The sequence below is a fragment of the Anomalospiza imberbis genome, chromosome 4 (genome assembly GCF_031753505.1).
Source record: "Anomalospiza imberbis isolate Cuckoo-Finch-1a 21T00152 chromosome 4, ASM3175350v1, whole genome shotgun sequence".
In the NCBI taxonomy this organism is placed as follows: Eukaryota; Metazoa; Chordata; class Aves; order Passeriformes; family Viduidae; genus Anomalospiza; species Anomalospiza imberbis.
In genome coordinates, this window is record NC_089684.1 from 66131502 (window position 1) to 66156588 (window position 25087).

General features: G+C 39.5%; 1 protein-coding gene across 9 annotated transcripts in view; it reads right to left on the minus strand.

Annotated features, from left to right (window-relative positions):
• Positions 1-25087, minus strand: part of APBB2 (amyloid beta precursor protein binding family B member 2) — a 168391-nt gene that overhangs the window by 101341 nt on the left and 41963 nt on the right. For all 9 annotated transcript variants that reach the window (XM_068188940.1, XM_068188946.1, XM_068188938.1 and 6 more), the window contains exons 2-3: positions 10361-10448; positions 1811-1919 (exon numbers count right to left, since the gene is read on the minus strand). In XM_068188940.1, the coding sequence (XP_068045041.1) occupies positions 1811-1856 (46 nt within the window). In that variant the 5' untranslated portion in view covers positions 1857-1919; positions 10361-10448. The remainder of the gene's footprint in view (positions 1-1810; positions 1920-10360; positions 10449-25087) is intronic.

The following is a 25087-nucleotide window of genomic DNA, read 5'->3' on the forward strand; positions in this document are numbered from 1 at the left end:
CAGCACCAAGTCCTTGATGTACAACATTAAGATTGCAACAATAGTAAACATGAAATACAATAACAGAGATGGTGCAATTACTCATTATTTATGCAAAGAACACAAAAGCAAAATCCTTTGTTTTACCAGCACTTCCATCGAGATCTAATCTGTTATCAGAGATTTCATTATGATCCACATTTCCCAAATACTGGGCAATTTCAATACCATTATTGCTGGATGTCCAAAACATGTTAGTTAAGCACCAGGAAGCTGCACAAATCATACAGTAACAAAACCAAAAAACAAAGAAAGTTTCCTGGCTTAGAAACCTTGACAGGTTAAGGAAAGGGGAAATTTAGCTTAACAAAAGCACAAAGCACTCATGAAGTAGGTGTTTTGATATCTTTGTCCTCAAACTGAGGGAGTTCTGGTGCCAATTGATTCTGACACAAGTTTTGGCCCTGGCAGATGGTGGGAGCCCCAGCCTTTCCCAAGTAAACAATTCTACTTCCTCATGCTTAAAACTGTTCAACTAGAGAACAGGAACAGCATTTCAAGCTCTTCTGGTAAGAATCTAATGCCTATTATTCATTCTCTCTAAGCAGGAATGGATTTGATTCTACACTAGAATATCTTAAATGTCTGAGCTTTAAGCCTAGGCATGTGATGTGAATATCATGTCTGGCAATACACTGAGAGGCCATGTTTGAAAGCTAGTGCCCAGAATTAATGTCTAGTGATTCAAACAGATCAGTCCAACTCAGTACTCCAGCACCTGACCACAAAGATCTGTAAAAACTGTAACAGCCATTTATTTCCTCCACTGTGGTATAGACAATATCCTTCAAACAAGTCTTTGGACACAGTATCTAAGCTGGCTCTAATGCACCATTTTAACATGTATTCTTAGGATATCTATGATTAGTCTGCAGCAGAAAGTAACCATGCTTTACTGCTTCCTAGGGTTTAGCCCTGTGGTTAGGCAAAACCCCAAATGTCAGGTTCTAAATGCAGGATCTTACCATGCAGTGGGATCACGTTCTTTTGTTACAGCAGAAGGAAGAGTGCATACAAAAGTTAACCTACCACAACTTCACCTCAGTAGCCTGAGGGATCAACAGAAAGTGCACAAGAACCAGCAGCAGACTTTTGGAGGTGGGGTGCTACCCCACAGCTCTCCAGGGAGGTCACATCAGCTCACTTCCCATGGTCTGCACTGTGGAACCACTGCAGTGTGGCTGCTGATGGAAGGAGTGAGGTGATAAATTCTAGGAGCTCCCTTTTTGTACTTCTACAGAAGACAAACTACAGTAAGGGATGATGTAATACAATCCAATAGGATACAATTCCGAGGAAAGAAACAATGTGAATAATATTGAGCTCAAGAATATAAATAATCTGAACTGGGGATGTTAGCTGCAGTTGTAAGCAATTGAAGCCACAGTGCACAGTGACATTTTAGGTTGAGCTCCAGTAGCTTGTTAATTTGAAGGTATCTGGTATTAAAAGCTTGAGATGGATGGGAAGAGGAACAGCAGCTAAGCTTAGAACTCTATCATAAATGAAGTTGGAGACCTTGAACACAAACCACAGCACACTGCGGTAGATCTGGTCAAGTCACATGGCAAGCCACTTTTTAAAGTTCTAGAAAGTACCTTTGCAGTTTAAACATAAATCAATATACTTACCATTTGGGTATGCACACAGAAGGGCTGCCATCGATTAGAATAAGTCAGCATTCTTTATAAATACTATTTCAAAATTGATAGGTTTAGCAGCCTTCAAAAGTAATAAAGCAACAAATAAATTAGACAGATTGCATACATACATGAGTTGCTTGGCCGATAGTGAGCCCCTGGGTAGCGCCTGCCCATAGTGCCAGTCAGCACATTCCCACACGCTGTCAGCTGCTTCCAGAGTGCAGATCCAAGTTCTTACTGAGGGAGAAGAAAAAAAAAGGTGAAGATTTAGTACAACAGCTGTATCTTTTTCATTAAAATGCTAATGATCCCTACAATTTCCAGGATAACTACATCTATAAATTATTCAGTCATGATGTCAGAGGAGATGAACTGTTGTGCTATGCATGCAGCACAAATTTATTATTGGTGGTTGGCCTCCATTCATAAGCTCACATAAATTTTGTGACACAAAGAAATCTCAGGTCATACAGTAGCTTCTTTTGGTCCATGACAGAGAGCAACAAACACTGCAAGAAAGAGCTTGCTATTGGCTTTTAATAGAGATAGCCAGAAGGTGAGATTTAAAAACAATGTTTGTCTTAAATTTTGTGAAGCGATCATTAAACAATCATTTATGAACTGTTTACTATAGAAGCAAAACTTATCCTTGCTATGTAACACTGCTTTGTTCTATTCTGTTCTATCTAGCAGTGTTTTCACAGGAATGCAGGCAATTAACCCATGTATCATTTTTCTTGCACTATCAAAACCCTAAGCAAACAAAAAATTGCATGGCGTATCTTACGGTCAGTTTGGAATAACAAATCCAAAGTCTTAACTGAAGTGCTACTGAAGCTGTCAAATTACTAGTATAAAATGTTTTAGTCTAAAACCAAGTCCCATTGCTTTTTCCTTTGGTGTAGGATTTTGTACCAAAATATGACTTTCAGTTGCTTTTCAGCTTTATCTTTCTCTTAGTTTCCCTGAATAGCCTTCAAATTCCCAGATGTCTGTCAATAGATACTGTATGTTAACCACATCATTTGTTAGTATACATTCCCTCTTATTTCCTTTGTTCCCTCGCTGGAAACACCAGGAAAAGCAGCAAATTCTGAGGAGTGTTTTTCCATATTCATTAAGGATTTTTAATGTCTCAGGCTGCAGCTACAAGCACAAACTTGTTCTATCCAGGAAATAAAGAGAAATATCAGGACACAGACAAAACAGCACTGCACTGAAACAGGGAGATCTCCCCAAATCTTCAGGTATGTCAATTCCCTTACTGAACACAATGCTAGCTTAGTCCTGAATTAGATAAGCCTATTATGTATACCAACATCCACGCAATTCTCTAGTGATGTGGTCTGGGAGCCAACACAGCTGAAAACTCTATCTACAGACACATTTTCAGTCAGATTAGGCTCCTGAAATGGCTGATGGTGGTTGCACAAGTATTGGGAGCTAGTGAGAAAAAGCAAAAGAAATAGGACCATGGCAGCCTGAGCTTAAAATGACTTTAAATGCAGTTGCATAACATTGCTACACAGCCTTTGTAGATTATTTCTGAAATAGACACCTATAAGGCTGCACACCTGACAGTCCAAACAACAGGTAAAGATCTCCATTGCTTTCCAAATCAGTGCTGAAAAAGCATGTCCTGTTCAAGTCCCCTCAATCGGGAAAGTTCAGTGAATCAATGAGACAGTACTCTCTTGCTGTTAAGAAGAAAAGTGAGTGGTATTCAGTAAATTAATATTGATTCAAAAATCCTTGCATTTCTTTTGCAGGACAATATGGGACACTCCTTGCCATGGGTCAAACAGACCTTTACAAGTTTTTTTGGTGGCCTACTAGCTCAACTCATTGTAAAGTTGTGCAAGGAACAAACCTGCAGATGGCTGCTTCCCTTTTCCTGTTCTATAGGAATAAAACTAAAAATACTTATTTATTAGCTGAAAAAAATCAAGTCTCTCCTCACCCTAAATGGGCCAAACTCATAAATTCACAACAAAATACAACAAAACAATCCTTAGCTGTGCAAGGATTAGAAGAGAAAATTACTGAGGGGAAAACAGACTGTAACAAGAAGATGGTATTTACCATTCTTTTCCATAGCTTGTGAAAGAGTTTGATCAGTACCTATGGAGCTGAAAGATTATTTGTTTTTCATAAATGCATTGTTGTCTTTCTAAAAGGTATACACTTTCCCAAAGCAATCTCACTAAATTATATCAAATGTCTATTATATCTAATTATATCAAATGTCTACAGTTGAGATTCCTTCTCTACCTAACACCACAGTATTAAAGGGGGCCTTCTGCACCACCATACCATAAGAAAATATCCCAAAAAATCCCAACAGATAAAAATTAAGACTCCCAAACCTTACAACCATGCTGTCAAACAGCTGAAATAAAGTACAGTATGGTCTTCCTAAGGTAGTGTGCCCACTCTGGAAGCAAACCACTCTTTGTAGAAGTCAAGACCCAAAGGTATGACCATTTTTAAATATCACATTTTAAAACTCCATAAATCTCAGTGGAAAAGATAACAAAGATAGATTCTCATTACAGCAAAGGTTTCATCAGTTACTGCATAAAATGTGAACTTCAAAGATTTACACGGTGGATTAAAGTCACGTATCAAAAGCCAATTAAGAAGTAGGTGTCAGACAGTAAAAGAAGTTAAACTGCTCTGCAAAATAATAGTAATATTGGCTTGTAAGTACCAGCAAGGACATACCCAGATCAAGTCAAATGAAGATGCTACTTGGGTTTGGTTTTGGGGATTTTCTGTGTTGTTGTTTGTTGTTTTTTGTTTCATTTTGTTTTGTTTTTCCTCAAGAACCACCTTTTGTGGTTCGGAGTAGCCAAAGCAACCTCCCTTTTCTTTAAACACATCCACTCATAGAGGTGAACTTTGTTAGATATCCACAACTCCACATAAATCTGAGTTAAATTTGAATGTACCTGATAAGCTGGATCAAGTCTTCATATTAGTTTTTAACCCGTTGGTTCACACTTGTTTTGTAACAAATATATTTCTGAACAGCTTTCTGTGGTTTTTTGCTTATTATTATATTGGAAAATTGGTTTAAAATGTTTTATAGTGATTTTTCCATCTTTATAGTTCAATTTAAAACTACATAGACACAAATAGATATATAGCCTTATAGCTGCTCTTCACGAAAAAAATTTGATATAGCTCTGCCTGAAGATTTTTTATATTGGTCCCTTCCTGATAATCTTCCCTGATTCCTTTCAGGTGGCCATCCCCATGCTGCAGCAGTTACAGAGAACCATGGAAACAAAACCTGAGCACCAGCACTGCATATCTGCTACTCAGGGAGCACCTCAAAGCCCTTCACCTCAGGCCAAGTCCCTTTTAGGAGCTGGGTGACAGAGCTACGAGCTACTCATCATCACACATAATGAGGACATACTTCATCTTGGAAAGATGCCATGACATTCAACTGAGACTGTCATCTTCCTAAGCCATTTTCTTTACTGAGCTATTCTTGCAACTCTTCCACATTTCTCAGGTTTTATGACTGCTACATAAAATTTTCATTTTATTTGTATTCATGTTTTGATACAATGATAAAAACCCCAAAAGACAAACTAAATTCTGGTAGTCATTGTGACTTGTTTTTTTCCAACGAGTGAGTCAAACCAAGAGTTCCGTCTATACAGCTGGCACACATAATCCAGTTTGCTTGAACTAATTCTCTTTTGTTTCAGAAAAAAACAATTCATAGTCCAATCTCCGTACTACTAATGGCCATTAAATCTATGTTGTGTTTCACCCGAATTTATTTTTTCACACAAGCTGCTGCTTATGAGGTCAGCTGACTCTTTGACCTTCCCTGGCTCTCTAGAAGCAATATTTGCTATAAATACATTTGTGTTCAAACATAAATATAGGTACATTCATATTGGCTGCCATAATCTCATACAACAGATTGTTGCACAGCCCACCCTTACATACCCAAGAAAAAGCATATGAAAAAAGGAGATGACTGCAAATTAGCTACAGAAGTCATCCAAGTGTGACTGACTACATCACTCAACACTTGCGAGGAACTGCTGCACACAGTGTGGGGAAAGAAAAGGTTATTGCATGATGTTTCTCCAGGGACAGCTACTCAAGAAATCACACTCCAGCACTCTGTGTGATATTCTGACAAACAATACAATCCTACCTTCCAAGTCTTGCTTTGAATACTAGGAAATAGGTCTGCTAAGGAATGGGTGAGAGGAGTGCTGTGCCTTGTTTTAAAAGCACATACAGCCCATTAGTCCTATACAAAACAGATCCATTACAGCAAAGGGTTCAGACACTGAAAGATGCTAATCAAGGGGGGAAAAAATTAAAAATCGGTCTGTAAGACTGGTGGATGGCTCATTTTAAGAAATCACAATTCAATATACACACAGATTTTGTGTACGTATTTGCATATATAATGCTAATTTCTTGTTTTTCACATTGCCTGCATTCAAAGTAGTGACTGGCAGCATCACCTGTTAGACAACAGTAGCAAAACACAATTCAAACAAGAAAGCAAAGTGCCAGCCAGGCCATTAGGAAGTGGTGCTGCTGATTTCTGGAGACACCTGCAGGGACAGCACTTTCATTTTCTGTACTAAGACCAGCTATCGGACACGGATCTCTCATATCAAACTGCCTCTTGGAGAAAGCACAATGATGTCTACTGGCCACATCTCTTGTATCGTTACATGTCTGACCTTTTTGGAGGTCATCAACAATTCCTAACCATTAGTTTCATCTAGTAACTACCAATAGTTTTTAAAAATAGGTATTTTCATTTCAGGAAGGTTTTTTCCCAAGTCTACTGTTACCTAAGAGACCTCATCCATCCTTCCAGTTTTGGCTGGCAGTGCTCACATCAAGGAGGTTATGCTGTCCCCTCCACCTGCCTTTGCTGAGAGGCAGAGCCACCCTGCTTTCCAAACAACTCCCTCCCCCATCACCTCCGCTTGCTGGCGCAGGATCAAAGTTTTCAGGGAACAGGAAAGACAAGAACAGTCCCACAGACAAGAGGATGTCCTGCCTGCACTCCAGCCCTGCTGCATTATCTATGGTTTTACCACACTTGGACCTGACATGCTCAGATATCTGGGAAGCCCTGTCCTGACCAAAAAGTCTGGCAACTCCATCATTTCTCCTTCCAACAAATTCTCAGTACTCAAATTCTTGTTGCATACAGACATTCTTGCTTGCATTTCTCTGTCCTGTATACTTTCTGGCTACCTTTGTGCTTCTAATTTCTCCCCTAACAAGTTTTGATTTGGATGCTTTCCCTCTTCTCCATAATTGAGCAGTTCTTTGTGAGGGCTTTTCTTTTTCTTGGTCACCCTTTGCAGGTACTGTGACACCCACCCGTTTACTTGAGGTTCCCATACACCATGTGGGGATGGATGCTATTATTTCCCACTCAGTTCTGGAGGATATCATCACTGTTAATCACTTGAACAAACTGCCTGCTGTTCAAGGTTTTATCATACAGTCCCTAACTCATCAAAAGCATGTTTTTCTGAAATTTAGCCTTTCTTCTGTAGCCAGATCACACAGAGCAAGCTGAATTCAAAACATTCATGGTCCCCTGACTACAGCCCCCTGCACAGATCATACATACTTTCTCAGTAAAGCACGCATGCTTTTTACATTTATTCTATACTACCTTAAAGCAGATTTTGTTCACCAAATGGTAACAGAAAACATCAGGACATTCTGTGCATAACTACATATATATATTTAACACAAAGGAAAGCACTGTCTATAGCACTTGCAAGTTTGTTAAAAATACAGTTAACCTCATTCACTCAGTGCAGCTATCTGAACTGGTATCAGTTAGCAATCTCAATTTTACTTGCTCATTGGTAAGGATTTGTTAAGTTAGAAGTAATGTTGCCCATTAAAGAGAAGAACTGCAGTGCTCTGAGCCTCCAGGGCTGCAGCACGTTGGGCTGTGTGCCAGAAGGAAGCCTGGCAAGCTAAGGAGCTGTAGGAGTGCAAAGGCATCACACAATCTAAGCAGTCATCACTGGGTAACACAGATCTCCCTATAAAGCCTGAACCAAGAGGGCAATATTTCAGACATATATTCTGAACTTCATTTACACCAAGATCCATGAAAAGTTTTTTTCAAAGCTGACATGAGAGTAATGTAAGCATATTCCTGGGTGCCTTCTTCCTTCACAACCCACATTGTATTGACAACTGCCAAAAAACAGCATAAAACTGAGATGCAACATGCCACGTTTACCTGGGGACAATGCAGTGAAAAGGATTCTCAGCATCCCATAAAAAATTATTAATTGATTCACATGTCAACAGATGGTTCATTACCTGCAGTTATCACATAAATGTTCTGCCTTTCTTGATGGGAGAACTTATTCTTAAGGAAAAAAATTAATAATTAAATATTTAAACATCTGTCAGGATAATCAGGGTAGTTTCATGTTGTTGCTCACACTTCATAATCCTAACTCAGCCATAAATAATCACGTTAAATATTGTACAATTCCATTTAAAAAGCAATTTATTTAATACTTTTTAAAATACTGGTAATTTCTACCTCATGGTGTCTTTTTCCATTTTTTGACAAATAAGATGAGTATGGGGACAATACCACCTCAAGACAATCAACCAGCTATGATTCAATTGTTACTTTTTAGGACTCTTCTCTCCACAACACCCTCTTTCCCCACACAAGGCAAGAGCCGAGTCCTTTTCTGCAAGAGCAACTGCTACCAATATAGCAAGAAATTTATTTATTTTTGAAAGTATCATATACTAAGGTAGTGCAAAATGATGAATCATGTCCTACACTACCCAGTACTACATCTTCTCTTACCAGTGGCAAAAGCAATGATGAATGATGGCAGCACTGGGAATAGAAGCACAGGCTTTGCCTGCTGCAAGTAGAGAAGTTCCCCCAGCATTTCCTTCTCAACGTATTACTAACAAAAGCAAACACCAGAAAATTGGCCTGATTTTGTGAATAACATAAATCTTTCACAAACAAGCAGGTATTTTTTCCAGTCCTAATTATTCTATGGTTCTGTGATTTTAAGAGATGATAGCATGACAGGAACTTTGTGATAGCCAGTGCTGATTAATAACTTGCATGGCAACTCCATGTTTTAGAAGAATACCACCCCATTCCCATGTAAGAATTGAGGGTCTGTCCAGTAGGTATGGAGACTAAACAACAACCTGAGAAGACAATTTGCATCTTTAGCCCAGCCTCCTATGTATTACAGACTGTGAGTCTGCTTGATTAACATTCATGAAAACCATGAAGACCATGACTAATCCTGAACCCTTCCAGAAGCCCTTAAAAGATGTCTTTACTGGACTGGCTAAAACATTCCCATCTCACATAACTACATACAAGCATGACACCAGCCCTTGCTGGCTGGAGTCCCATCATTGTCTTTGCACAAAGGCTAATTTAATAAGAAATGTGTCACTGGAGTGTAGCTTCATGTAGGGGCAGAAAAACAAAACCATCAAAAAATGCCCAAAATCATAAAGACCTCTGAAATTCTTCTGAGTGAGAAGTAAGAAAATTCTCTAGGAAAAGTAACATGCACCATGAAAAACCATTTTCTAAATCCAGGTCTAGGTACTAGCATTTATCTTCTCTCTGCATATTAACTAACCAGCTAAAGAGGAAACCTACAGGATAAGAGTTTGCAGCTGTGCATCCCACAAGTAAAACAAGAACTTATGGCATATGTAGGATTTGGTCAGTGGCTGACAAGGCTGGCATACAGCTGAAAGCTCTACCAGGTCACCTCCATCCATTAGGACTGTTCTAAGTAACACCCTTGTAAGGATCACATCAGCAAAAGCCTAAAAGGGTGCTGCTACATTTCAGAAACTTGGAAGGGCAATACTGATGGAAAAATCTTCCTGCCTCTATCAGCAAACAGAGCAGTCTCTCCACAGGGCTCTGCCAGCACGACTACTTGTACAGCACAGAAAAGGAGACATGGTTAGCCCAAGTCATCCAGCTAACAGCACTTGCTTTGTGGGCACACAATTCCAGACTTCTCACATACCTTATTTCAGAAGATGAGAAACCCTGTTGGCATGCCAGGTACTGGGAAATACATCCCCAGCCTGGTAAATTCATGTGAGAAGGAAGGGAAAGCCATGGCATCAGATGCTGCTGGGGAGCATGACACCAGATAATCTCTCCACACATGCAGCCTCAGCTGGAGTCACAAAGCTTTGTGGCTGTGGGCCTCCCTCCCACTCCAAGACCCACAGAGAACCATGTGGATACATCACAGGAGACTGCACAGAACACTGATATCCAGCACAGGTGTCTGCATTAACAGATAGCATTGCTGACACCACAGAGGAACAGCACTACTGTGAAACACCTCTGCTGAGTATAGCTTTTTCCCACATGAGATGGCAGAGCAAGTTACAGTACAGCTAATCTGCAAAAATGGATACACCAGGAGCTCTTGCTGGAGTACTAGAAGAACTAGACTACCACTGTTCATGAATATCATGATAAACAATGTAAGTACTGCATAGAAATACAGGTATCTCCAGTCTCTGTGCTAAAACTTCAGTGTTTAAGATGTGAGACATGAAAGGTTCAGAAAGAGCACCCCCACCCTGGAGGATCCCCAGACACAGAGCAGGTTACTTACTCTTCCCAGCTTGTTGTGGAAAGCCCGTACAAGAGCACCAAGTTCTGGAGCACCAGCACCCTTCAGGTCACTGCCGAAATCAGGCAAGCTGCAAAACAAAACCAAATTATATCTTTTAATTTATGAAGAGTCAAGAGGGATTAATGAAAACTACTGAGCTTGCAAAGGTGCAGGATACCAGAAGAAGCAGCAGGAGCCTGGGAATCAGAGCAGCACTGACAAATGACTGAGTAACCCAAGCGGCCACCTTCCGTTTACATCCTTAAAGCCATCCCCATTCTACAACATGCACACAGGAGAACTAAAAGCAGAACAGAGGATCCATGTATCACAGTGCAGGGATCCTCCCAAACCTAGTAGGTGTCACTATCTGCTGCCAGACTGTGGCAGCTCAGGTATGTAAGAGACACATTGCAAAAGCACGCTTTAAATTCTCTATGTCCACACTGCAACACAGAGCTGCAGCTTTCCCCCTGCAAAAACACTGAATATCATGAAGAAAATTAATCCAGATGGTAGACACGAGCTCAAGTTATGAAAAAGCAGCAAGAAGTGCTCAGTAAACAATAAGTTCATAAAAAATCATGTTTTCAATTACGCTTGCATTCAGTAGACATCAAGCATACAATTTATTTTTGCAATGTCTGTACACTGCATCACAATCATTTCACCCCTGGCAAGTGGTTACATTAATGCTGTGGCATTCGGTACTGAAAAATATATATGTATTTTTCAGTATATATACAAAATATATGCATAAATATACATATTTTATAATAATATAAACATCAACATTAAAATAATTATTAAATTAATAATAAATTATTGATAATCTTATTATTAATAGTACTATCAAAATATTAATAATAAAACAATAATAAAAATATATACATATATATATATATATATATATATATATATATATATATATAAAACCTCACATAATGAGGTCATCCTCCCATCAAAAGATGCTCCAGCAGCAGCAATATATCTGTCAGTCAAACAATGTTCTAGGATTCAGGGTGGAGTTCAACTTTCTGTTTGTTCCCCCATGTGGAGAAAAATATGCAAGACCAAAGACACAAATCTCATCTCCTGTAGAGCTTATGTAATATTTTTTTCTTTGTTATAGCAAAATCTATGCTAAATCAAGCCAAATTATATTCCATTTTAAAGAGAGGATTATATTTTCCTTTGTTCTAACAAAAATCCAAGAATTATAAATCTTAGCAGTGAGACAAAACAGATCATTTAAGAGAGCTAAATACATTCTTGCTAAAAAATATGTTTGTCTTTTGAAACTTGGAAAGAGAACTTTTTTAAGCTAGATAAAAAAGTAATTTTAAAATATAAAGCCTTTTTTTAAAAAATAAAGAAAATATATTCACTTTATTTTCAATAATAAATTTTACTTTAAAAAAAAAGTTCTTCATGAAGAAAACATACCAATGCTCATTAAACTAACATTCTAACATAATTTAGCACATTTGTGCACTTCTGTATCAGATTATCAGATTTCAGTATTTAAGAAAGCAGAAAAAAAAGAAGGAGGGAAAGAAAATACATGTGTTGTTAACACCTTCCTACCCGGAAAGCCAAGAAACCAGCAAGTTCCTGCTGAGATTCATGGATTTACATAAACAAAACTTTCTGAGTCCTCAAACTTCTTCACAGGCTGAGCATACATGCCAGCTTTTCCAAATAATTTTAAAGGATTTCTTCCCAAGATAATCAATATGATGCACCTGTTGTGGCACCCTTTGCCATTTTTATAATCAATTGTTTTCATCCTGTATATCAAACTTGCTCTAAACTGTGCCTAGAGTAACTGCAACTGAAACAGCAATCAATTCAATAAGCTTCAAGATAATAAAATCATCTCAAACTCAAAATCTTTTTGCTTCTGAAAGGAGACAGTTTTTCGACACAAACTAAGATAAGGTCCAGTTCTGACAACAGAGGAAAGCCTGAAATACAAAATACAGGTCTCAAAGGCAGGAATGACCAGCCTCTTCAACAAAACTGCAAATAGAAAATGGCAAAACAAAGTTTCATCAACAGATATTTGACCTCTGACTAAACAGGATCTCAACACTGATGACATAAATTCCTGAAACTGAGCTGCCACACCCCCAACATTTTCTATTTCCCAGTTGAGAATCCACCATCCTGAATATCTTCCCTTTCCTCTGAATCCTGCTGAAAATGTCCACTTCTCCACCCACATTTTTACCACATTGCCTGCCTTGAAAATTGGCAGACTTGAAAATAAAGAGAGGAATCTTTTTTCATCCTGTTTATAAATCTTCATATTTCAAGAAGGGCTAACACAGCCAACAGTGGAGCCAGCTCAGCCTCCCAGACCTATGTAAGCAGGAATAACTCATTTAGGGCTTTATTAAAAGCAGGAACTTGAAAGGCAATAAAATGCAGTTACTGATAGCCTTAGTAGAGAAGTAATTAGCAAATGTTTAACGCCCACATATGACAAAATAGTAAAATAACATTACCATTACTGAAGTAAACAACTGGCTGGTTGAGGTAATAATAGGTGCAAGTTTAAAAGGTGAAATTGTCCTTATTTTCTTCTTTTGCAAAAATGGGGTGTTAGCTACATATATTTGAAATGGGATTTCTGGGTACTTGGATTTCCATAGGACACAGACCTGCAATCCTGTCTTCACCTAGCCTAAGAAAGAAGTGATGTCACAGAAGCCAGTGTGAAACCTGATCTTGAGCACATTACAGAATTTCAGCTAGAAATAACAAAACCAAACAGAAAACACCAGTCAACATAGAAAAAAATTTGGGAGTTATTTCTCTTGCTGAGAAGCTAGAGCAAAATATACTTTTGTACATGTCTCAAAACAGAGACAGACTTCTATCTGATAGACCCCATGGATTTGTAACATTTAAACTCAGGCCAAATCTACTTTCTTGAGGTTTAGCAGGAATTTACCAACCTAGGAATCACTGCAGGTTTTTCCTTCTTCCCCACTGCAGTTTGTGCCTGGTGGCTTCCTGCTAACAGCTAAGAAAGTAGCTGGTTTTACAGCTCTCCTTTCCAATTCCTTGTTATTGGTAAGGAACTTGAAAGTTCAGGTTAATACAAAAGAGGCAGGTTTCCAACCACCAAACTTCAGCTGGAGTCATTCAGTACCAAAAATCAGTTCTATACTTAAGTAACACTTTCTCCTGAAGCACACACAGTAGATAAACAGTGGGTTGCTCAGCAATAGCATAGTATTTTTCTTTTTGTCCTTAAATTATAAAGTAACCTGCACCAGCAAGATCTTCAGATGTTTCTGTTGATGCTGAATGAGGAAGTCTGATTTAAATCTTAAATCTCACTTATATCTAAAAACTGACACAAAAAAAATCAAAAATATTTATCAACTCTTCTCCCCTGCCCAATGGGCAACTGCTTCTCAGACGGGCTGCAGAAAAGAGCAGCCAGACTGGACCTGGGGGTGGCATATCTGTCCAGGGAGAGCAGCAGATAGTCTTCCACTTCTTCACATTGACAGCTCATTCTATATGAAAATAAATCCATCTATTAGAATCAGGGAATACCAATTCTAAGAATTCTATCCCTCTGGAGCACTCCTCCTGTATCCATTACAGTTATGGCTATATATTGCTATTGGACTGCAAACCTGTTTGTTGGGCAGGGTGAAAGGGTGTAAAAGTCAGTAGGAATCCAGTTGCTCTGGGAAAAAAAAATCTACAGACTTCACAATTCCTGCACTTTTAGACTGGAAGCACAGTTATGAACTCATGTGTGAGATTGAGGATATTACATATGTACAGAATTCATCATACAGAGCTTAGTGAACTGGCATCAGAACAAAACTTGTGACAGTTTTCATACTGCAGCTTCCTCTGGGCATGCACAGACATGCAGGCATGCCACATTCACACTATCAGACAGGGAGCTCTGCCTTAAATTGTCTTTTAAACAGGAATCCCAGGATCCTATATACCACTCCATTAAAATTCACCTCTTCTTCCAATTTCTTAATAGAAGAAAGAAGTCATCCAATGTAACATCAATAATTAATAAGTACAGCATGGCCAACTATTTTAGGGATATATTTTTCTCTTTCCTTCTAGAAAGTACATTAACAGTGTCAAACTTCAGTCCATCAGACAGCCTCCCAGTAAGACTCATGCAACCACCCCCAGAACCTGGGCAGCTGGGGTTTGTTTCCAAAAGGAGAGAAGAGCAGCTTCATTTTTTATGAGGCTTCTAGGGGTTTTAGTCTGAAAATAGTCTAAAAACAAAAAAACAAACCTCAACAAAACAGCCTGACAACCATGGGGGACACACTTAACATAATGATGGCTAATAAAACTCATGGAACATGGGGTGGAGAAGAAGGCTGCTGTCACACCCCAAGAATTCCCTGACACTTTCAGCATCTACCTTTCTCTCCATCCTACCTTCTTTGGCAGTAGTTTTTGCCAAATCCACAGAAAGAAGCATCAAACACACTAATTCACTTACTGCCCTAGAGGGCCAAAAGGAAAATTGCATCACTTAGATGGTTTTACCTTCCCAAATTTTTTGAAGGTCAGGAGAAGTGTTTCTTTCACAACTAGTGGATAAAACACTGAAATCACATGGCACTGTTTTATTTATGAACCCTGACAAGTCCAATGAAACTGAAGAGATTTAATGTTCCACTACTGGCCGGAGGGGTGTCCCTCTCTTCCCCTTCCAGGTTAAGAAGCGTATTCTGGACATCCTCCTGGAAAGGGCAGGTGGAGGCCTCAGGTCCTCCTGGGACACAGGCATGTGTCCTTTGCTCCCTGCTCCCCCATTCCCCACAATGAAGACTGACCAGGAGTCACTGCAGAGGAGACTGTGAGAAGAGAAAGTCTCAATAATTATGAAGGATACTCAGGTCTCTTCCCTTCATTTTAGTCATTCTTTCATTAAAAAATATCCAAAGCAGATATTGAAATGTGGTTTTTGTTCTTCCTTTTAAGGTTTTGATCAGAAGGTGGCACATGTGTGTGGGACTACAACATTTATGCTACTCTGGCCCAAAACTGTGTTTTCATTTTAGCAAATCCTCCTCACCATTGCCCTCAAAACATTTATGCAGACCTTCACATTGCCAGTGACTGCTCCCAAACACCAGGGTATTACTTCAGTCCTCTGGCTGCATGACTTACTGCTTTTCTCAAGTCTTATTGTTTGCTGAACTGTGCTGCACAGACACCAAATCAGACGAAAGCAAAGCACTGGGTGACACTGAAGCAGAATTAATCTTCAGCCTAGGAGCGGTTGACATCTCCCAGCGCACAGCACTGGCTTCAGCTCACATGGTCCCGTCATATTGCGCGCTCCAAAAAGCCCACTTTGAATTGTGTTCTGCCACTATAGTTTCACACAAATCATACTACCTCACCATTAAAAACTTTCATGGAAATACCCTACACTTACAGCCTGAGAGAATTGGTATTTTCACTAGGAGTAATTCAGCTTCCTAAGGGTGAACCAGACAGCCAGGGCAAGGAGCTGTTCCAGAGGGACATGTGCTGCTCTGGTGTGAGGTCTCAGCACACATACATCCAACATGCAAAAGCCATTGGAATAGGGACAGCTTAGAAACATCCAGAACACAGCTCCAGCACTTCAGGGCCCTGCCTGAAGCAGGTTTGCAATGTGCTGAGCATCATCCCAGCAGCACAACTAAGCCTTATGTCCTCCTTTCTGTCCCTAAGTCCACTCTTCTCCAGCTTTCAGTATCACTGCAATTATGACTCACAACAAGAACCAGACAATTCCTGTTAATAAAGAACTGTCTGAGCAAACATCTGGGCTGAGGCTGACAGTCTCTGGGCTGTTACGCCAAAAGCACAGCACAATCAACACGGGCACATTATCGTTCAACAACAACTCTTCAATCAAGTACCACTGCAGCATGTTTTCCCCCCAGCGGATGGCAATCAAGCCATATTTTCTGTTTCCTCATCTGCCCTGACCCAAATTTTAGAGCTCACAAAAGCCCAATACACAATTTGATGATAGCACTTCAGCAGCGAAACAAGTATGCTTTGAAAATACTTAAGCAGCTGAATTTAAAAGAATTCTAAAAGCCTTAAAAGTGGAAATAAAAATTTGAATCAATATTTGAAAACAAAGCAGTCTGAAATTTCTCTCAAAAATCTTATTCTTAGCACAAGAGGGTGCAGCACAACTAGCTGAACAATTTTCGAATATATTTTAGGAGTAACTTTCACACAGGCATCATATCTTGAAGAAGGAATTGAAAGCTAATATATGTGACAGAGACCAACCATGAGGGTTAGAAGCAACTAAAGATCTCTTCCGTAAGCTGCCTAGGGAGAAAAACATCTCCAAGTGATATGACTTCTTAGCGGACACACCATACTTGAGACCAGGTTTTATCTGTCACTTACAGACCTGTGGGTGATGAGTATTCAGGTCACACACACACCTCTTCTGCAGCAACCCACAGCACAACTATTCATGTGATAAACACCCACGGCACAGTAGAAGCTAGAGGCAATGAATAATGCAGGAGATCCAGCCTCTCTACCACATCACATACCCATGGGATATGGAGGCAGCACTTCAACTTAAGTCATCCTTCCCCCTCCAGGGCGCAAGCATGCTCTTTAGTAATTCTCTCTCCACCTCAGGTTCTGCATATACATTAACAAGTCAAACCCAGCAAACCAGGACAAGTAGTTACAGAAGAAAGAGGGACACAGAAATGCAATGCACCCTCTCACAAGATCACATTAAAATATTACGTCATCTGCTCAGCTCAAGAGCTCCACAAACCAGGAAGTTTCCCCAAAAAGGTAGTCCTTTGCTGACACTTCCCAAGAGATGTACTTTCTCACCATTAAGACAATCATTTCTCAAAACATTAGGTAAACTAAGATAAATTAAAACAGAGCCACACTCAGCCTTCACTTATAACTCTGCCTGAATGAAGACAGGTTATTAAACGTGCACTGCAAAGCTGAAAGAAAATCTGAATTTGCAAGTCACCTCCTTAAAAAGACAGTATCACCTATGCTTTAGGCACAAATTCTCCCAGTAAGTCACACAAGTTATTAATTACTATTCTGAATACTATTACCTCTGTATGCTTCCTTACAACCCTTCTTGACATTCTTCAGTACTTTCCACAGCTTATGCTGCACACAATAAAGTGCTCCATTAGGGCATCCTTGAGACCCACCACACCAGGGCAAGGCACAGAGATAACGGGTATCATGACACAAGGCACCTGGCAATGCCAGCTTGGCTTCTCTGGCACACTCTGCCTTTCAGTATGCTGCTTAGTCAGCCACTCTGCCAGCACACCTGGCCTTCACACAGCTTTTGCCTTAGCCTGGGCATCCACTCATACTGCAGATTTAATATGCCATTGGAAGGACACACCTCTGTCTCACATCTGTGTTGTTGCATGCTATTTCCTTGACATTATTTTCATATACCCAAGAAAATCTGTATAGGAAAGCTGATGCAGCAAGAGAGCACACTGCATTCATTAATGCCTCGGCAGACTTTTAGACCGCATGCCTAAAGTGACTGCACTAAAAAGAAAATAGAGACAGAATAAAGACTCATGTCTATCTTCAGTTTCAGTCATAATCAACTTTAATGATGCTGTTACAAGACCTCATAATTTCAGCTTCAAAGCTAGCTAAAAGACAATAAAGAATTTCTAATTTCAACAACATGTACTAACAGAAATCATTCTGATTCTGCACACCCAGGCAACAAATTTTAAACTTTTTTGCCTATATGTGCTCAGTTGTAAAAAGGGATCATCTCATCTGCTTTAACAAGCTTCACTGTCACTCTGGTTTGCTGTGGGACAAAATTTAGAAAAAAATTTTACAGCACTTTTTTGTCCCACACTAGAAGACCTTATGCGAGCCTTGGAAAGGTTTGGAATAGATCATTGCATACATACTTAATAGAACAGGTTTGAGAACTACTTATAATAGTGTTTCTGCCTTAATTCTAGCTCCATCACCTCAAATATAACAACTGTTGGGATATGGGGGCTTTTGGGTTGGCTTTTTGTTTGGTCTGTTTGTTTTTTTAACAAAACAGGGTCAGATAGTACTTGGAATTATTTCTTGCTCAGAAGAACTAATGGTTAACAGAAAAAAATCTTTGGTTAGCTTTTTCCTTTATTAATCATCATTACTGGTGAGCTGACTCACTGTCTATAGTTGATCTCTTAAGGAAGTAAAAATATTTTATCAGTTGTTTTTTCACTTAACACTACAGATCTAGTGCTATGCAGTATTTTCTCAATTCACTACCTCTGATAGGGAGCCCTGTTAATGGTGCAGTCACCTGATGAAAAGAATGAGATTAATTTTCCAATCATCTTCAAAAAACATGCTCACATTTTTCCTACTGTCTTAAAAACTCCTATGAGGCTAAAATCTCTTATCTAATACATTTACTTCTACTGGTTTTACTGTCTTTTTTTTTAACCAACTTGAGGCCTCTGACAGAAGAGATCCTGCAGTTTCTCCTGAGAAAATGATAATTAACTATTCTAGAAACAATAGGAAAAATACTTTTTCCAGGGAAGAGAAATTGAGAAGATAGAAGATACAAACTTTTCAGGTACAGAAACGTCCAGAGAACCACTACTCAAAGAAAAAACTCAAAGAATGGCTGTCACATGACAAGAAATTTGGTACTCACATGCCAGAGAAGTAGGTCCTGTATCCTACATTTTCTTCCTGCATGGACCAATGAGTTCCCATTCTTTTCAGTATGACTCAAACTGCAGAACAGCATTAACTACGCCTTTACTGTGTTATACCAAGTTTTCCTTTACCATCTTATTGGCTTCAAGAGTTTATTCCTCTAAGCTTAGCCATATTCTACCCTGAAACATGCAAGCATGCTCTTAATTTATTTGAAAAATCTTTTTCGACAATTGCAGACAAATCGTCAAATCCAAACAACCACATGCCCTAAGACCACAATTAGCAATTCTACTTTTTTAAAAAAAAGGCATTTCTCAGTAACAACTTCTGCTCATGTATGATGACACCTCCAAGAGCTACAATGCATGCTCACAAGTCTGATGAGGCATTTACTCATAAAATAAAAAAATACGAATCCAATATTGATTAAGAAGCTTCTCCAAAAGACAGCCACTTTAAAAGAGGTTTATTTAACAGAAGAGCAACAGTAATACTACAGAACAATTACTACCTACATTGCTTTGCCCAAAATATGTTCATTTATGTTCTTTCCAAGGTCTCCACTCCTAAGATTTTAAGACCTAGATTTTTATTAGCAACTGTTGTGTTTCTGTTTATTTTTTAAAATAAGCTCATTTACAAAACACACGAGAAGCATCTATGTCTGTATTAAATCAAGAAGGTTTTAAATTAATTTCCTCTTGAATTGAAAGGAAATTTTCCTACAGGACATCTCACACACTTAATTAAGCAGCCAAATGGTTATATTTATGCATCATGTCAATACTAGAAAGTCAAACTACAGAAATTAAGATTTCATTTCAATATTGCAGAGTCTTCAGTAAAATAGCCTGTATATTGCTCAACTATTTTCATTAAAAGACAGGAATGCCATCTCAGAACAGACCTGATTTAAGCAGCTGTTACCAGGTGCTCCAGAAGGAAGTAATAAAATTTCCTAATAATTCCTAACTAATAATATTGTCTTGCTCTAGCTCACTTAGATCCCTATAATTTCTGGCTAAGAATTAAAACCTCTTATAATCTCTCTGTTTTATCTAAGGCCTCAATTCCAGAGAATTACATTGAATTTTTTCTAATTTATGCAGAACCATCCATGTCAGTAAGAAACCAAGGGGCGTCAAATATAACCACAGTGAGAGGAATCTCATCTCTCAACACTGTGTGCCCAAATAGATTTTAAGACAGCATAAGAAGCAGGGGTTTTTACCCCTAAAGACTGTCCTGGATGTGTACTGCAGTGCTTTGTCCTAGCTTTTCAAGAATGCCAGCTATGTTTAGCATTTTGCTTGGAGGTACTGCAGGAATGTAGGGTCAGCAGCAGCCACAGGTGGTCAAATTTACTCAAAACAGTTAAGTTAATCAGTACAGCAAAAAAATGTAACCTCTTGAAGAGACAGCAGGACTGGATAGCTTCCAAAATGAGCACTGACAAAGACTAGAAGCTGGCTTGGACAAGAGAGCTCTGGGGCTGTCTATGTATTGATCCTCTCTGGCTAAACTGTGACAAAAGATGTAAAGTATTATGAAATCAAAAAGAAGGTGCTCTACAACAAGAAGCAAAGCATATGATAGAACAAATTGAACTGAAATGCTGAAAAAGGTCTTGAGGAGGCCTCCAGTAAATCAAAGGAAATTTAGTGATCGAACCTAGACTAAGGTCTGTGTCACAACTGAAAAGTAAAATTCAAAACTCTTTGTTGTTTAAAAGTAATTTTCTTCACAGGTCACCTCCAAGCGGAACTTGTTAGTGTTCAAGTGCAGAATTACAGCTCTAGGAAACAAAATCACTGACCAGTCACATGCCATGGTTGAACATAGACAGCTGAAATGGGACCACCTGAAAGTCAAAAACAATAAAATTCTCCATCAGACCCTTCAAAACCTAAATGGCACTAGAAGTGGCTAGACAGCAGTATGTGAAGTGAGCATCTACAATCTCTTCTGAAGTCACAAATGGCAAGAGCAATAACTCCCATTTTATAACTCCAGTTTACCCACCCAGGAAGCTGGTTATTCTCAGAGCTACTGAGGGAGAACTAGCAGCTTCAAGACTTCCTGTCAGAGATAAGAGTGTGTATATGTGTACATACATATGTCTAAGTATGCATGTGAATGGACACAGGCACACACTCTACATGCCTGCAAGACCAGCTAACTCAATTTAAAATTAACTTATTCCCATAGTTAAAAGCAACAGTGAAATTTAGCATTATAATTAAGCTCAGTATAAATTTGAAATATGCAAAAGCAAGAGCTGGAAGAGTCTTTAATTTTATGCTGGCAGAACTTAAATAAGAACACAGTCCTGCACCAAACAAGTTAAACTCCATGTATAAACAGGCAGTGCTCACAAGCAATCATTTTAAGTACATTCAGCTGCAGAAAGTAAAAGTCAGAGTTGCTGTTTCACAGGCAGCAGAGCGATGGTAACTGTACAGTTTTACATCTACACTGATTTAAGCTGACTGTCCTTTTCAGCAGCACTTGGCCTTTAGCCTGGCTCCACCTCCTCATCCCAGAGACACGGTAACAAAGATGCATCTTCTTTGAGGGATTAGTTTCCAGCTGGGTCCTCAAATTAAACAGACTGAACAGGAGACCAGCCAGGGATGAGGAGATGGCACTCTGTAATAGCTTGAAGAAGATGGACTGACACCCTTAAACAGTTGCTGTTAACAGCTTTTAAAACATTAATTTTGAAGCAGTCCAAAGTGATGTGAAACCATGCCCATAATCATTCACCATGCCTTTAAATTTTGTTGAAAGATGTCACATCTGGCACATGTGACAGCTCAGGAGCACTGTCAGCACTAATGGTTTGGATGACACATGTAACCAGTGTGCTCAACTCTTCCCTGCCCACTCTGTTTTTTCAGTACTTAAAAATAGAAGAATAAAAAAAATAAAAAAAAATGGGGGAACATCAGAAGCTTACAGAAATCCACACATCCTGATCTAATTTCAGCACAGCCAAAAAGATCATCCTCATTCTCTGAAGGAGGATGAATAGCTGGCCCAGGGATAGACCTTGCAGCCTGGGAAAGAAAGGGAAAGAAATTGTGATCTCAGCATTGGTCATGCAAAAGCCCCCTCCAAGGATATAGAAGTTTCTGGCATTTATTGCCTGCAGTAGCAAACATTTTGAAAGAAATACCTTATGTCAGAAACATCAGCCAGGCTGGGCAATACCCAGGAGTCCTGGGAGCTTCAGCAGACTCAGGAGACAGAGTACAACAAGCAGCAACCAGGTTTCACTAGGAGAAACATCACACAAGTCCCCATACACTGGATACCTGGTCAGAGAAGCATTTACCTGACAGAGATGACAGTGCTCCTGCAAATTGAAGTTTATATAAACAGTGGCAATAGTATTAGAGTAGAAACAAATACAAAGCTTGAGAAAGCACCAATATTATAGTTCAAAGGCAGCTGAATTTAAGAAAATGTAACAGAAACCAGGGAAGTGTTCTGCCACAAAGGTACTTTCAGTCACAATGATTTAGGCATAATCTTAAATCAATGAAGAATGCTTTGGTGTAACTGAGAGGAAAATATTGTTCATAGCAGCAATTAGCAGACAAAAACTGTTACAAATGAAATCAGTGAAGCTAAGATTCCGTACCCTGTATTCATAATTCAGATCAGTGTGGTTTTTTTCAGTCACATATCCATTTAGCCAGGAATTCACAAAAACTTTAGACAAATCAATGTACAAATAAATAATTTATTAAAATAATTTCCCATATAATATACCAAGACAGATATCTGTTTAAAAACCTGACTTGAGAGGATGCCTTAAAATTCTCTGTGTGTCCATACCAGTCATCACCCACCATCTGATCTCCTGGCATATTTATTGCCAATCATCTTTCCAACTTATTCTGTTTCTGTCTGTACTTTCGACAAGCAGCTTGTGAACTATCTTAAAGATAGTCTGCTAAAAGAAATAAAAAGTCAAATCTATTTCTACTTAGCAAAAAAAAAAAAATCCATAATTAGTACAGCACAGGCATGCTGCTGTATGTTTAAACCTTAACAAAGAGGATTAAAAAAAAAAACAGTTATTGCTATTCAGCAAGTATTCCTATAACACAGGTTTTGCTGCTCATCTTTTTGCAAGATCACTGTATTAAAGCAGCAGAGAATACTTTTAAGAGCTCACCACACTCAATGAAATATTACTCCAGAAAATAAAGTCCTAATTAGGGATACCAGTATGCAAAACTCACAGTGCAGAGGTTCAGACCATTAGATTTCTACATCCTTCTTTGCTGGTCATCTCACAGGCACATGAGGAATTATGCTTAAACTTAACACAGTTCTGATGTGGCTGGTACAGTCAGCAAAAACACAGCCTCTAAACTTAAGAGAATGGAGTAGCTAAGCTATGGCAGACCAGGCTATCTGACTACAGTGCTGTAGTAACTGTGCCAATTCTGTGAATGCTGGCAACCAGGAAAGTGACTGTGCTTTGTATAAGCTAAGTAAAGATTTCTATTATGATGACTTAAATAAAACAGACCCCAAGAGAGGAAATAGATGTTACCCAAGTCATCTGGCATGTTTACTCTTCTCAGGTGCAGCAGACAGTGACCCTCCAAGACCGGAGACAGCATTTCCTTGCCAGGATCATGTCCACTTCCCCCCTTGGTAAAAAACGCTTTTAAATAACTTGAATTCTGCCACTGGCCTAGTTTCAGTGCATGTTCTGTGTGTTATTTGTAATTACTTATGCTTCTCAAAAATGGAGAGGCTATCAGGTAACAAAACATTACCCCAAACCATCTCCTCTCTTCCCTGATTCTGTGACAGATCGATACTGACATTCAAATGAACAAAAAGACTTCTGAAGGCATAACTTTTAAAGAAAATGACAATCCTCTTTTCCCTCAAATTAGTATATTTTGTTCCAAAGCTAGGTCTCTATGGGGGGACTGACACTGACTGGACGTCAGGTGCACACCAAAGCTATTCTATCACTGACATCCTTGACAGCACAGGGGAGACAAAGCTCCAGGATCAAGATATGGACAGGGAGAGATCCCTCACCAATCCTCACCTCATCATGGGCAAAACAACCTCCACTTGGGGAAATTAATGTAATTTATTGCCAATTAAATCAGAATAGGGAAATAAATCGAGAAAATATAATCAAATCATAAAACACCTTCCCCCAATCCCTCCCTTCTTCCCAGGCTTAACTTTACTCTCATTTTTTCTCTACCTCCTTCCCACAGTGGTGCTGAGGGACTGGGAATGTGGCCTGAAGTCAGGTCACCCCATGTTGTCTCTGCTGCTCCTTCTTCCTCAGAGAAGGACTCCTCACATTCTTCCCCTGCCCCAGCACAGGGTCCCACTCACAGGAGACAACACTCCACAAACATCTCCAGCCTGAGTCCTTCCAAGGGCTGCAGTTCTTCATGAACTGCATGGGTCCCTGTCCACAGGGCACAGCCCTTCAGGCACAGGCTGCTTCAGCATGGGTCCTTCACCAGATCACAAGTCCTATCAACAAACCTGCTCCAGAGTGGGCTCTTCTCTCCACAGCACCACAGGTCCTGCAAGGAGCTTGCTCCAACACGGGCCTCCCATGAGGTCACAGCCTCCTTCCTCCTTCAGCCATCTACGTGCTCCAGCATGGGGTCTTCCATGGCTGTAGGTGGATCTCTGCTCCATCGTGGACTTCCAGGGACTGCAAGGGCACAGCCGCCTCACCATGGGCTGCAGAGGAATCTCTGCTCCAGCACCTGGAACACCTCCTCCCTCACCTTCTGCACTGACCTTGGGGTCTGCAGAGCTGCTACCAAATGGTAACAGATGCTCACCACTGGTAACATATGGTTACCATACTAATGGTAACACATTCTCACTACTATCTTCTGCCTGCTACTGGTGTTGCTCAGAGTTTTTACACTTTTGTCTGCTATCCCAAAGGTACTACCACCACCGCTGATGGACTCAGCCTTGGCCTGTGGT